At 39.4% G+C, this 14,384-nt stretch overlaps 1 protein-coding gene, 1 long non-coding RNA gene and 1 other non-coding gene across 13 annotated transcripts in view; 2 read left to right on the forward strand and 1 right to left on the reverse strand.

The window, feature by feature from the left end:
* Positions 1 to 14,384, forward strand: part of Exoc2 (exocyst complex component 2) — a 191,953-nt gene that overhangs the window by 70,326 nt on the left and 107,243 nt on the right. For all 11 annotated transcript variants that reach the window (XM_039095323.2, XM_039095327.2, XM_039095324.2 and 8 more), the window contains 5 exon segments: positions 3,494 to 3,574; positions 8,354 to 8,499; positions 8,627 to 8,708; positions 9,479 to 9,581; positions 14,220 to 14,338. In XM_039095323.2, coding sequence (XP_038951251.1) covers positions 3,494 to 3,574; positions 8,354 to 8,499; positions 8,627 to 8,708; positions 9,479 to 9,581; positions 14,220 to 14,338 — 531 coding nt within the window.
* LOC120097838 (uncharacterized) overlaps positions 10,080 to 14,384 on the reverse strand; it is a 33,616-nt gene continuing 29,311 nt past the window's right edge. The window contains exon 3 of the long non-coding RNA XR_005495647.2: positions 10,080 to 10,291. This is a non-coding gene — a long non-coding RNA (uncharacterized LOC120097838). The remainder of the gene's footprint in view (positions 10,292 to 14,384) is intronic.
* Positions 10,099 to 10,225, forward strand: Mir6319-1 (microRNA mir-6319-1). Its single transcript, NR_106689.1, has one exon. It is a non-coding gene; the product is annotated as a microRNA mir-6319-1 (primary transcript).

Consider the following 14,384-nt stretch of genomic DNA (forward strand, 5'->3'; position numbering starts at 1 on the left):
ACTATAACTGAACATTTGTGGTAATTGACTTACAAGGAAAAAGGGGTTATTTTGGCTCTTGGATTCCGGGATTTTGTTCTAATTTGCCTAGGTTTGTGGGGGTTGGGAGTGTTGCTTTGGTTCTCTAAGGAGGCATCTTGTCATGGTGGAGCGTATGGCAGAACACACTCAAAAGAAGGCAAAAAGGAAGCAGAGGCAGGGCCCAAAGCAACAGTACTCCCGTTGAGGGCGTGCCCAAATGACCCACCTTCAGTACTGTCACATGTAATCATACCTTCCACATGCCAGATCCTGGAGGACAGTCATCACCCAAACTATAGCACTGACAGAAGTTTTCTATGATATTTAATAGAAACCAAATGTTTAATGGGCATTTTAATGAATTTGAATTAGCAAAATACATATTTCATCCTGTCCATCTCTTGTTTACAAAGTGTATAACCTTCAGAGACTGGGACATTAACATGACTAAGCTGCAGTCTATCTATATAGATCTGGAACTAACCATGGCCATGCTTTTAAGGGTAGCTGTAAGGAAAAAAAAATGAAGATAATGACTGCATGACAGAAACTATAACATTTTTACTCTGGTTGTTTATGGAAATAGTCTCTGCTCTGGCTTTAATGTTCTGCCTCATACAGGCCAGCAGCAAGCACAGTGGTTAGAGCATGTAATAGAGCCTTGCATAGCAATGTATTCTTTTTTTTTTTTTTTCTCTTTTTTTAGGAGCTGGGGACCGAACCCAGGGCCTTGCGCTTGCTAGGCAAGCACTCTACCACTGAGCTAAATCCCCAACCCCATAGCAATGCATTCTTACAGATAACGTGCCTCCGTGTTCTCTCTCTCTCTCTCTCTCTCTCTCTCTCCCTCTCCCTCTCCCTCTCCCTCTCCCTCCCTCCCTCCCTCCCCCCTCCCTTCCTTAGTGGCTTATTTAACAGTAGCATCTATGTAAGTGCATGCTTAAGCATATTGAATTTTTTGACTGAAGTTGCAGTTTCATATTTTACTCAGTGTGGATTTTACTCAAGTTAAATGAAACAATGATGTAGTTCAAAAGAAAGAACAGACACTTTTTTAGAACTTCAATTTTTCTTTGACTAGTGCTCTTATAATACCTTTTTGTTTCTTAACTTTAAGCTTATGATGTTCAACTACTGCACATATTTAAGTTTTTAATAGATTAGAAACAATAACAAACCTGTGATCATGTACCCAGTTGCTTATTGAGTTATTCTATTTAAAAATGTTTTCAGAGAAAATAAAAGGCCAAATGAACCAGACATTGGGTTATTTGGTTTAATTTTCTGGAAAATAGGATTGCTTTTATCAGATCCCAGTGTCTCTTAGTCCTCATGCTTGGCTGACAGCTTGACAGTGGCTCTGCTGTGGTAGAGATGGGTTGGAGGAAGTTGCTCTGTCAGCAGAAAGGACTGTAAACTGAGCTCAGGGAACCAGGTCACCCCGCCTTGACCTGCTGATCAGTGATGGCTTATGTCAGCATCAGAAAATGTGACCGCACAGTTTCCTGTATTGTCACTTTTCACTTAGAGAATGACATTTGCAGTGAGGCTGTGGAACTTGTGCTGCCTTCCCACTCAGGACGGTGAGCTGCATTCACGTGGGCCAGCTCTGCTTTTGCAACCAAGACTGTCAGAGCATCGCGGCTGTGTTAAGTGTGCTGGGTAGATCTGCCTTCCTGCAGCAGTCTCCTAGTTCACCTTTTAATGCCTAGGCGCAGGGACATTCTCTTCCATTTAACTTTACAAGGTGAATGTAAGTTTAAGCTTTGATGTGTGGAAATATGCTGGGTCATTTCTACTGTGTAATTTAAGTTTAAGCCAGTAAAGACTCACATTTTCTTCACTCTGAATCAACACAGACAATTTAAAAAATGTAGTGACTATTCCTTCTCTGTCTATTTGTTTTCCTTTTTATGAATGTGTTGATTCAATGCAGTACAGGAACAGTTTGTGTGTTTTAGGATGTAAAACAAAATTGAGGTAACATTACAGGAAAATATAGTATTAAGAATAAAATTAGGATTAAAGGCTAATTACACTGAACAGAAAATAAATATTCTCTGGAGTCGAGAACATATTCATGAGTGTTTGAACACTGAATTTAAATTCTAACAACTTTCTGAGGTTTTTAAAAGACCAGTGTGTCAGATTGAGTTATAGAAGTCTCATAAAAGAAATAAACACATACACATTTACATAAAGCAGGCTTGTTTATTTGTAAAACATAAATCTGGCACCTGTGTCTAGGTAACCAGTCAGAATCTGTAACAGACTCACCATTTGAATGTTAGTGAGTACCCACTTAATATTCAAAAGTGATGCTTAGTTCACTGAAAGACAACAGAGTGAAACATCTTGCATTTGGGTTTTACTTGAGCAAATTATGTCAAAAAGTAGAAATCTAGGCTGCTTCTGCCAGTGTTGTGAGGAGAAACTTCTTTATTACAAGTGAATACAGTTCCCTAAAGGCACAGAAAGTTTACTGCGCTCGGTTTACAGACACAAAAACAGAAGCCTAGGTAGTGTGAGTTACTGATCTGTGCTGTGTGGGCAGCATGGGATGAGGTTTTGAGGACTAGAACCTGGCTGCCTGAGTTCACATTCCAAGTTTGGCTTTGTGACCTCCTCAGACATGTTTATTTGCCACCGTCTTCTCGTCCTTCAGATATAAATCCGGATGCACATCACTGTCAGAGATGACACATGCACCTCTGAAGTTCATGCAGCCTTCATGCATAGTCACAGTTCAACTAGTGTTTGCTGTGCTGGCTTCATTACGTCACAGTTTTAACCTTGGAAATCATAGTCTTGATTCCTAACCAAAATAAGTCTGCTAGCTGTTTTAAACCTTCCTTCTTCACTGGGGAACAGCTCTAAATATATTACTAAGTGATTTCCTTCTCCAGTATTCTTTATCAGAGTTAAGGAATGTAAACACCCCTGTACATACTTTCTTTATCCAGTGTTGGTGCATTGACTTGTGTTCTGAAATGTTTCCATGGAACCTCCAGGAAATTATTGGGAATATAGGTGGACTAATATATATTCCCCATGTGATAGTCCAGATCTGAAATTAAATTTTTTGAGGTTGGTAGAACTCAAATAGCAGTACTTTCTATTTTGAAAAATAAAGCTGAGGTAGAAGAATGATTTCCTATGGGCACATGTGAAGATCCTGCCGAAGGCCCACAGTACCCGAAGTTCCACTTTCTCTTTTTCTTTTCTGACTCTGTATCAAGGACCAAATGAGTGTGTGTATTATATGCTACTTGGATAATGTTAATCCGCGAACAATGTAAGTAGTACATCTTGTTTTTTTTTCCCAGAAAATTGCATATTTATGTTACTGTTGAATGATGAAAATAATAGAACAATTTATAAAATTATTTCTTAATGACTTTAAAAGGCTTTTGTATCTTTCTGTTCATTAAAGTGGCCCACATGGTAACTAGGTTTGTTTGCTTTTTCTTAGCTATCCATCAAAAACTAGAAGCAGACGGAACAGAAAAAGTAGAAGGATCCATGACACAGAAATTGGAGAATGTCCTCAACAGTAAGTTTGCTCTACTCCCTGAGACTATGAATGGCCTTTATAGCCAGGTATAGTACAGTTAGTTCTGAGGGATTTCCCAGGCAAGGCTTGAGTTGTGTTTCAGCATTTACTTCTAAATAATGACTTAAAAACCTGAAGGAATGAGTCTGTTTGCATTTTACTTATTAGAAACCATAGTCTGAAGTTACATTTCTCAAGAACTGTAATTTGCTACCTGAAAACAGACAGGCACTATGATAGCAGCCGGGATTACTACTGAGTGGACACCTGAGTCTCCGTCGTCGTCAGATCTGCAAGTGTGTAGGGCAGAGAGCCTCAGCTCCTGCACAGCAGAAGCCCAGGCGGTGTCTGTTTATTTACACTTTGCATTTCCCCAAAGGGACACACTCTAGAACATTCTGTAAAAATTGTAGGCCCAACAGACCCTAAGTTCTGTGTTTCCTCCATTTCCCCTTTTGTTCTTTTTCTAACATTCCAAGATACTTACCCTAATAACTTAGAAGAAATTGATGAGATAAATTAATTTGTACTATTATTAAAACTATTACATGTTTTAAATGTAAGTTATGTTTCACACATGTAGTCAATGTGTACTATGAAATAATTATGTTCATAAGATAATCCTTGAATATACAATTCCCTTATAGAGAAGGGTTAAAAAATCAAAGCAACCTCATGTAGATGTTTAGAGATTGTGTGAATTCAGGGTTATGAAACAAAGTGAATTTTATTTTTATGTCTCATAGTTTAGTCCCATGAGTAGAACATCCTGGGCCCTTATGTAACCATTTCTTCATAGGTCCAGTGATGTCAGTAAGAAAATATTTTTTGGAAAGATTGGTGTAGGCTTTCCTTGGTGTTAGTATTGGAATCCTTGTACATTCCATCCAAGTTTCTGGACTTAACAGGACTTAAAACCCTTCCCTTTGTTTATTACTCCTGTGATTGTTGCTTGTCTTGGGTTTGTTGGGCTTTTGCCTCTGAGCATCAAGTCATAAACCTCGTTAAAATGAATATGTTCTGAATTTTACCAAAGCCATTTTTGCATCTTAAGAGAGACACAGGATACAACTGCACAGATAAGCAGAGAGGGCAGGGAGGCAGTGGGGTAGGTAGATCAGGTGTGGCTCTTGACAGGGCTTCAGCAGCACTAAAGGGAGGAGACAGGCTGCAAGGTAGTGAGGGAGCGATATGAATGCCTGCTGTGCCCAACAGAGTTCTTAGAGTAGAATTAGTCCTGAAGATGGCGAGCACTTAAAGAGCTCAGTAAGGAAGCTATGTGATGGCGTGCTTAGAAGAGTAGGCGCCATGGGATCAGCATAGATTCAATTCCATAGGAGACCAGAGAAAGGGCACAGTTGTAGTGAGCTCAATAGCTCAGACAAGGAGCCCATGGCAGGCAGAATAAAGATGGGAGCATTGGAACATTGGCTGCATAAATGCAATTAAAAAAGGAACATGGTTTGTGAGGCATTTACATTTCTAGTCTTGGGTAAAGGAGCCAGTTTAGGACACAAGGAGAGAATAGAGGAGAAAATTTTGTTGAGTTTATACAATATAATTGAGTTTTACATATAATTGCGTAACCTGAATCAGGAATTCCTCAGAGTTGATCACCAAGTATCTTCCTGGCTTTAACTACATCTTTTTTGTATTAAATCGGGCAAATGAGCTTTGTATATCAATACAGTCTTACCCAATAGCATGGACCCAGCATGCTATTGAATTGAACTGCCAGGCATGGTACATGCACCAGTGCAATAGGGTGTGACTAACATGAGGGTAGCTGACACCTTCGTGAGCCTTAGATTCATGCCTGCTGCTATAAACTTGGTCTGAAACCTTTGTTGGGAAGCGTTTTAAACCCTACTGAGAAACCTATTCTTGTTTTGTTAAATGGTTCTGTTGTCAAGCTGCCTTCCAAATAAATAAGTGTGTGTGTGTGTGTGTGTGTGTGTGTGTGTGTGTGTGTGTGTGTGTGTGTGTGTACCATGTGGATCTGTAGGGCTCTGGGATGTGACATGGTTGTGTGAGTAAGTAGTGTACACTGTCTCAGCTACTATGTTCTGTCACTCAGTTACAGAAAGCAACTATCTAGTCATCCTGGCGCCTGTTGAAACAGAGGCACGCAGAATAGGTTTGGTCTTTGGGAGGCCCTGCCTTTGCCAAGTATCAGTGTGCATTTTTGAGGTACTTTAATTCTCCAGTTGCTTTCACATTTGCTTTTCCTCTCAATACTTTGTCTTTCCCTGGGGCAAACTGTGATGGTTGGGAACCATCCTGCATTGTTCCAGCCCCTAGATTCCTATGAGGCACAACACACACACAGACACACATACACACATCTTACTTCTGTGATCTCCCATTTCAAGTTGCCCTTACAAAGAAAGAGATCAGTGTTTTCACCTTGAAATAGAAGACAGCATAATGTCTACTCTAAATAAACATGCCTGAAATTATAAGACACCATTAGAATGGCATAAGTCGGTCTTCTAGGTGTCTGTAAGAGACAGGTATGAGTGCAATGGATTAGTGTCTAGTGTGAAAGCAACTTCTTCCCTTGCTACCCTAGGGTACATTTTACTGCTCTGTGGGCCCAGCCACTGTAGTGGCCACTGTGGTGGACATAATGGCTTTGCAGTTAGTTTGTTTCTGGGGCCCATGTGTGAGACAGTGATAATCATTATCCAAATGAACTGATGAGGAGGCCATTTTCAGACAAGGGTAAAGGATATTTGAGGCCCAGCACCATCGTCTACTAAATCGTGTGTCTTAGGGCAAAGGCATGCATGCATGTCCATCCAATCTCCATACTTTTATTCTGTGTTCAACAGTGAACATCCAAAACCTTGTCAGTTGCCTTAAAATTGGACATTCTTGGTGTGAGGGAAAGAGCAAGGTGTATGTGGATTAACACACATGGAGGATTTTGGTGGGATGGTTTTGTGGATACCCAGCTGATACTTTTGTCTGCATCATTAGCCCACATATGGTGAGCACCCCCATTCCTCTGCACAAGGTTTCTGTCTCCTTGCAGTCCTAGAAGAGACCCCCGAACATTTGTGACTGCTGGTGATTATATGTGATGTGTAGATAGATCTTAGTTACATTGCTCTGAAACATTGTATCATTTAATGTCTTTCCCAGTTGTCAGAATTAGGAACTGAATTTTTATTGTGAGTGCAGTACAAATCACAGCAAATCATAGTTTATTTGCAGAAGTTGTCTGTATAATTTTCAACCTTGTATAAATTCAGGTTCTCAGTTCACAAATTTTGGCATAAAGTTTAATTTCAGTTTATGTTTCTTCCTATAAAATTATCTCTAGAAAAAATTATATTTTATTCAAGAGTAAGTATATTTTCTACCTGTTCTTCTTTTCATATTTTTAGAGTTTAAATTATTAGCTGGAATTTTTTTATTACTTTAAAATGATGAGAAGAATTTGAATTCAGACTGTTTACTCTGAATTCTTTCATTGCATAGAAAAAGGAATTTGCTAGTATTCGGCCCATACTTTACATGTAAATAAATAAATAAACAGAAAAGATTCTGTTCTGTGTGAAGTTTAAGTTACAAAGCTTAAACTCAATGATGTTTATACTTTTAAAATGATAAGCAAATGCTTTATGATACTTTTTTTCTGAAGAAGTTTTAAAATTCTAATCAGATTTCAGTACTCACTCAAGCCTTCATTACGTGGCTTGGTGACAAGGAAATGTATTTCTCATCCCACAATAGAGGTTTAGTATCCACATTAAATAACATGTGGGAAAAACAGTTCTCTTGACCAAACGAAGTTTTTATATCAGGCCTTTAAAATTTCAACAGAATTTAAACATTATTTAGATAAAACAATCATGTTACAAAGACGACTTTTAACAGGATCAGGCCACCCACAGTGTGGCTGTGGTGTGCAAGCCACCCAGCGAGGCGAGGTGAGTTTTTCATCTTTGCTTAAAGTATAGTCACTAGACCAGATAATGTAGAAACTTTACAAGCAGGTCAAACAGCTGAAAGCACTTTATTCTTGCTCTCTCTTTTCCTTGTAGCTAATTAAAATTAATTCACATGTTGCAAAATTTAAACTATTTTTGTATACAGCAAATTTTGCCTTAGAAAAACAGCTTTTATTTAAAGTGATATGTGTAATTTGTACTTTTTAAAAGAAAGAGTCATACGTGGTCATACATGATTTTTTTTTTAGCTGATTTAAGAAACAGTAGTGATGTTGTATTAAAATTTTGTTATTTAAAGTTCATATAATTTTCTATGCTTGCAACATTGAGGGATAATTTTATCAAGAAGGAGAGTTAGTGGTAATGACTTTTAAAAAATACTTTTCTGAAAACAGTTTCCCATATCCCGTTTATTACCTGTAATATGATGCAGAATTAATAAAATTTAAGTGGTGCGGTGTGCGTGTGTGTGTGTGTGTGTGTGTGTGTGTGTGTGTGTGTGTGCATGCGCACGCGTGCATGTTCTTTAAATACCCAGAATTATTATAAAATTTAGAGAGTTAAAATAAGTATATATGCATATTGGAGAAAATGATTTGAGCTTATTTAGTAAATGTTGCTGCTTTAATTAGATACCATTCTTAACATATGAAAGGACTTAAAAACTAGACATTTTATTTTAGCAAACTGTAAAAGATCTCTATATTGGTAACTTTAAAAAAGTTTACTGAATTTCAGTGCAGTGTAACGTTACCATTTGCTTTTAGTGCTCAGATTTAGGTCATTGTCACCGATCATCCTTTCTCTCTGTTTACAACAGGAGCAAGTAATACTGCTGACACATTGTTTCAAGAAGTGTTAGGTCGGAAAGACAAGGCAGATTCCACTAGGAATGCACTCAACGTGCTTCAGCGGTTTAAATTTCTCTTCAACCTTCCTCTCAATATCAAACGGAACATTCAAAAGGTACAGCATATGTATGTGTGCAGATGCTGCTGATCTTACAGATGGTTAAGGTATGTGGTATATTTTATTTTAACCCTGTGCTCACTGTTCTTCCCTAATGATTCACAACGTGTTTCTTATTTTCAAGGGGGATTATGATGTGGTTATTAATGATTATGAAAAAGCCAAATCGCTCTTTGGGAAAACGGAGGTGCAAGTTTTCAAGAAATGTAAGACTTATTTACTACTTTTAGACCTGTCTTTTCCTTTTGCAGGAGGAATGTGCAGTGTATACTCTGTAAAGAGTGTATATTCTGTAAAGAGTGGCACTTCTGTCCTGAGTCTTGTTTATATGGTGCTTTCTTTAAAACGTAAAGCAATGAGTGCAATGTAACCTCACGGGTTTTCTTACTGCTGTGTGGTGGGAGTGAGTGTTCATGGGGAGGCGAGGGCCGGTCTCAGATGCTCTGCTGTTGTTTTAACTACAGTGCATTAAAAACTTTTGTACTAGAGAGAGGCAGCAGCAAGTTTTTCACAGATGTGAAAATCTGCATTTCAGTCCTCCCTTTTCAAGCTAAAACCATGTATTTATGAGTTCTACTCTTACTCTAACGCAAACTCAATACTTTTCAAAATTGCTTTCTATACTGGGTTACAGAAAATAAAAGCTTAAATATCTTATGGTTAAAAACTTATTAACTAGGAGAAATACCATAGGTCTTATTAAATTTAAAAGAATGAAATCTATAAGGCCTCAGAAAGCAGAATTTATTTCTTTACTGTGGTGAAATTTACATGCAGTGAAATGCACAGACCTTACATGTTACAGGTCACTGAATTCTGACGAATGCTCATGGCCTCCTATACACTTGAGATGGTGTGTTTTGATCCCTCCACAAAGGTCCCTTGTGTCTCCTCTGAGTCAAAAAGCAACCAGTATTCTGCTTTCTGAAAGTGATTTTAAATTCAGTTCTGTAAATCTTGCATCTTTTAAAAATAGATTATGCTGAAGTAGAGGCAGGAATTGAAGATCTAAGAGAGTTACTTCTAAAGAAACTGCTCGAGACTCCGTCAACCTTACATGACCAGAAGCGTTACATAAGGTAAACCATGTGCAAGAACTCTGGTAAATTGCATATCTGTACTGAGTATATTGTAAAACCCACAAAACTAATTTGGGCGAATCAAAGGACTGATGAAATGGTAAAAGGGAAGACAATAGAAATTTGGGGGTATTTGGTTAGGACATGAATATTCCTGGAATATAAATAAGTTGGGAGCCATTATAGAGCCACCCTACCCTCAACCACCCCCCCCTGCCCCCGCCCCCGCCCCCGCAGGACAGACAGCCTGCCAGGTTGGCTGAAGGAAAAGCAGTCTCATCGCTCAGACCTGTTTTTCCTGCTCAGTAATGGTTACCACCTGACTCCCCTGGTTGACTGGGCTCTGCACCTGCAAATGCCAAACTCCATAAGGTGGGAAATTATAGCTCAGAAGTGTACCATGGCTGGACAGTAGTGAAGGATAGGAGGGTTTTCCCTAGAAAATATACAGATTTACATGTCTGTAGTGATCATCGAGAGAAGTAACTGTGGGAATAGTTTTCAGTTGGCAATACATTCAGAAATACTCAGCAGTGTTAGAGGAGCTGGATTCACAGGGCAGTGGAGATGCCGAGAGGAATGAGCCTTTCATTCTCGCTGCTCTGGAGTCCTGCTCTTCAGTTTCTTCATCGGCAGAGTGAACAGAGCAAGCAGCACGACTGGCTCAGGGCTGTTGAGGAGCTGGTCTTCTTAGGGAGTCGGCTCAGAACCTAGCACATAAGGAGCAGGCAGTGAGTTGTAGCTGTGCAGAGCCTACACTGCATTTGCAGATGAAACATAAATTAACAAGAGTTTTGTAACTAAGATTTAAAAATACTGACTTGGTTTTCTGCTATGCTATCTTAAGTGGGGTCTGAACTCAGAATAAAGGGCTCTTTCCCAAATTCAGTGACTTCTTTAATGAAATTTACTAAAACTTCAGTAGCTCTAAAATGACTTCATATATGCGTGCATATGTATTGCCTGTGGTCATCTTATGGACATTGAAAATACTGTGTGTAGGCCTGGAAAGACAGCCTGTCCCCGGACACTGCTGTCTGTGCATTGAAGGAGGGGCTAAGCTATCTTCTAGGCTAACAGTGGAGCAGATGCAGGACAGAGGATTTAACAGTGGATCCAGAGAACAGTGAACTGATTGCTGCTTCTAGGAAATGCAGGCCATGTGCCCACACTGGGCTGGGTGCTAACTGTGTTTCCTTTCTGGCCAAAGGGTCCAGCATACACAGCCCCAACAATTGCTTATCTGGTGTCAGAGCCCACCCTTTCCTTTCTTCTCTGCCTTGAGGAAATGTTATAGTTGAGGAACTTCCCTGGCTTGCAAAACTGCACAATTTAAAGTTGAAATAAACTCGGTGTGAGTTAGCTAAGCGCCTTGAAGCTTTGCTGCTTGTGTGTTAGAAGGTTAGCTTGCTTCCTCCTGCGTGAGTGAGCTAAATGTGCTTCAAGAAGTGCATTAACTTGTGGCTACAACTTTGAGAAGGCACTGAGCAATCTGATGATTAACTTTTAAAATTACATTTCTAGCTATTAGTGGATTAAAACTGAGCTCAGAACCAGGTCAAGTCTGTTTGACTTTAACATCTATGGCGATAGGTCCTGTGTGCACCAAGTAAAGCCAGAGACAGCCTGTGCACAGCTGTGTGTGTTTGACTCTGCCATCCACAGTTGGAGTGATAGTTCACTGCTGTTCTGCCTGCTCTCCTGGGCATAACTGAAGGTATCCTCTTCCATGCAGCTTAGCAAGAAGCAGTGCTCAGCGCTCTCTCTCCTCTCTCTCTCTCTCTCTCTCTCTCTCTCTCTCTCTCTCTCTCTCTCTCTCTCTCTCTCTCTCTCTCTCTCTCTCTTCCCCAGTGTGTCCCTACTCCTGGAGCTGTTGAGAATCCCAAAGAAGGTGGCTGGAAAGGCTTTTAGATTTCCTTTGTTTTGTTTCCTGAGAATTGAGCCCAGAGTTTCACTGAAAATATTCCTCCTTAAATTCTAAAACTCTGAATCTGTGCTCATCAGAATTAAGATTCTTCACCCCACCTCCCTACCTTTCCAAAACGCCTTCTTCAAAATGTTCTCTAGTATATAATTTAAAAAGAAAAGCAGTAACTTGTACCACTAAACATAGATTCTTTTACTGAAACTGCTAGTTTTAAGCTTGATGCTAAAAAGAAAAGAAACTTATTTAGGTCTAGAACTAACATAGTACTTACCAACCGAAACATTTTCTAGATTTTTTTGAGACAGTAACTTTATCTTTCTATATAAAATGTTTCTCAGCTTCTTCAATTTTCTGTTAAGATGGTATAGGATTATCAAAACTTTTAAGGTCATAGTGTATGATCTAAAGAGATTTACAATTTTATGCTGGGCAACTGCTAAAGAGCCCAAGTGGTGTACTGCCTGCAGCCCTAGCCAGGAACATCACAAGGGAAAGGATGCATCTTCTGTACAAGAATAGTGCTGTGCTTTGTGTAGATAGTGAATTGGGCCTGAATGAAAGTGTTAGGAGTTCTGAAATATCCAGATGCAAAGCAGCCATGTCGGGAGGTGTTGCAGTGGATTATCCTCAGCAGGAAAGAACAGAACGTATGTTCTTAGGGAAGGGAAGACGTAAGCTCTGACTTGCTGCATTTATATCCCAAATAAGAAAAGAGAACAGCTCTTGGGAGAGGAATATATCGGAGTGGATTTGGGGAAGTTTGTTTGCATTGAATTCCTCATACTAAGCTAAGTGTAATTTGTTGGAGTGTGGTTTTCTTCTGAGGGTAGTGCTCTCATAAATGAGGACGGCTTATAGGTGCCTTCTTTATATGGGCAAAAATCCTTTTTTAAAAAATTATTTTTCTTGGATATTTTATGTATTTACATTTCAAATGTTACCCCTTACCTCCTCTCCCATCCCCCTCTCCCCCTTCCTCCCTTTTTTTAAGTTGGCTTCCCACTTTCATCAGGTAAACATAGATGTTTGCAGCTTGTGGACAGTCACAGGGAGGGCAGACAGTCATGGTGCTGAGGGGGCAGAGTTGCTGCTCTCTGGGGAGTCAGGTCTCTGAGCTGTTAGCTCATGAAGGTCAGGGTTGTGTGGTGGATTCCTAAATGCACGTCAGGTTTCTATTCAGCGTTTTGTTTGTTGTGAACTTATTACAAAATAGATTTGTTTCTCCTCTAATTAGCTGCTAATTGAGATGTCTGAGTAATGAGTAACCACTACTGAGGAGATGTGGGTATGCCCCACAGTAATTAGGACACGGCTAAGGTCACAGCTTGTAACCATCAATGAACATTTTCATAGACCACAAATTTTTAACCTCAAGGCAAATGATAGCTGAGGGTTAAAAAGTATTTTAGTGCAGTAAGTTCATTTGAACTTCCTTCTAGAGTTAATATATGTGCGTTATATAAGGGCTCAGGGCCAAATGAGGAATGTTTGACAGAAAATATATTCAAATTGTCTATATGGATTTGAGTATTTCTTGTACAAAGAAAACTTTAAATATTTTAAGAACTATTGAAAAGCATCCATCTGCATTACATTTTATAGAGAATTAGTTTCTCAATTGTAAATTAATTTACTCCCTAGAAGTAAGTGCATGCCCTCAAAGAAACCTTAAATTTTAGTGGCCTCATACTTAAGTCATTGTAGAATAGTGTCACATTGCCATCCAGTGGCCGTATTTTATACCAGAAGAGACTGGGGGGTGGGGATGGGGTGGCGAATTCACCCAGTTTCCTCTGCTGGCTCCCATCTAGGTTTGAAGAAATGAATCTCAATAGAAAAAGCTTGAGAGAGGGGACTGTTAAAGTTAGTTTCTTCCTCTTCCCCAAACAAAAAGAACCCCCACCCCAAGGTTAGGTCGAACAGTTTAGCACTGCATGGCTATAGTTAATGCCTACTGTAATGTGATTTGTTTGCTATGTTTGTATCTGTAGGAGTAGAGGAGGATAGGAGGGTCCAGTAAACCTAGTGTGATTGGCAGATGTGAGATGGAATTCTGATCACTATTGGCCAGCTAGTTTCTTCCTTCCCCATTCTCTTCATCTGTCTCTCTGTCTTGGTTCCCCCTCTTCTTTTCTTTTCACCCTATCTACCCCTTTGGTTTTCTTCTGTCATATTTTTCTTTAAATAAAATAAAAAGTAAGTTTAAATGTAAAGAAATATTCTCACCAGAACCTTACAGTCTTTGGCCTTTGTCGAATTGGCTTTGTCTTTTTTGCTGACTGTTAGGCAAGAGGTAAATTAAAACTCTCCAGCTGTGTTAAAAGCACTAGCTGCTCTTCTAGACGACCTACATTCAATTCTAGTGCCCACATGGCAGCTCAGAACTGCCTGTAACTCCACTTTTAGGAAATGCAATACCATCTTCTGACCTCTACAAGCTCCAGGAACGCACATGATAGATACTCTTACATAATGAAGGCAAAATATACATACACATTCAATTTTAAAAAGAAAAATAGCTTTGTCATTTGCTATTGAATGAAAATAATGTAGTATATTTCAATATAAACTAAGCATTAAAGACAAATATTGGCAAGGGCCTCACTAGTTGTTTAAATTTTAGTTTTTCTTTAAAGAAACAGTAATAATGTTCCAATATATCAGCCTTCACCTTTGCTGTTGTAATAGGGGCCTTTGCTTGGCCTTTTCAGGTATCTTTCTGACCTCCATGCTCCTGGTGACCCTGCTTGGCAGTGTATCGGAGCTCAGCACAAGTGGACCCTCAAACTCATGCAAGACTGCAAAGAAGGCCACGTGAAGAGCCTGAAAGGCAAGAGATTCTCTTCCAGCTTTCTTGCTTGTTAATGCCTAGTAGT

Source organism: Rattus norvegicus, chromosome 17 (assembly GCF_036323735.1).
Source record: "Rattus norvegicus strain BN/NHsdMcwi chromosome 17, GRCr8, whole genome shotgun sequence".
Classification (NCBI taxonomy): Eukaryota; Metazoa; Chordata; class Mammalia; order Rodentia; family Muridae; genus Rattus; species Rattus norvegicus.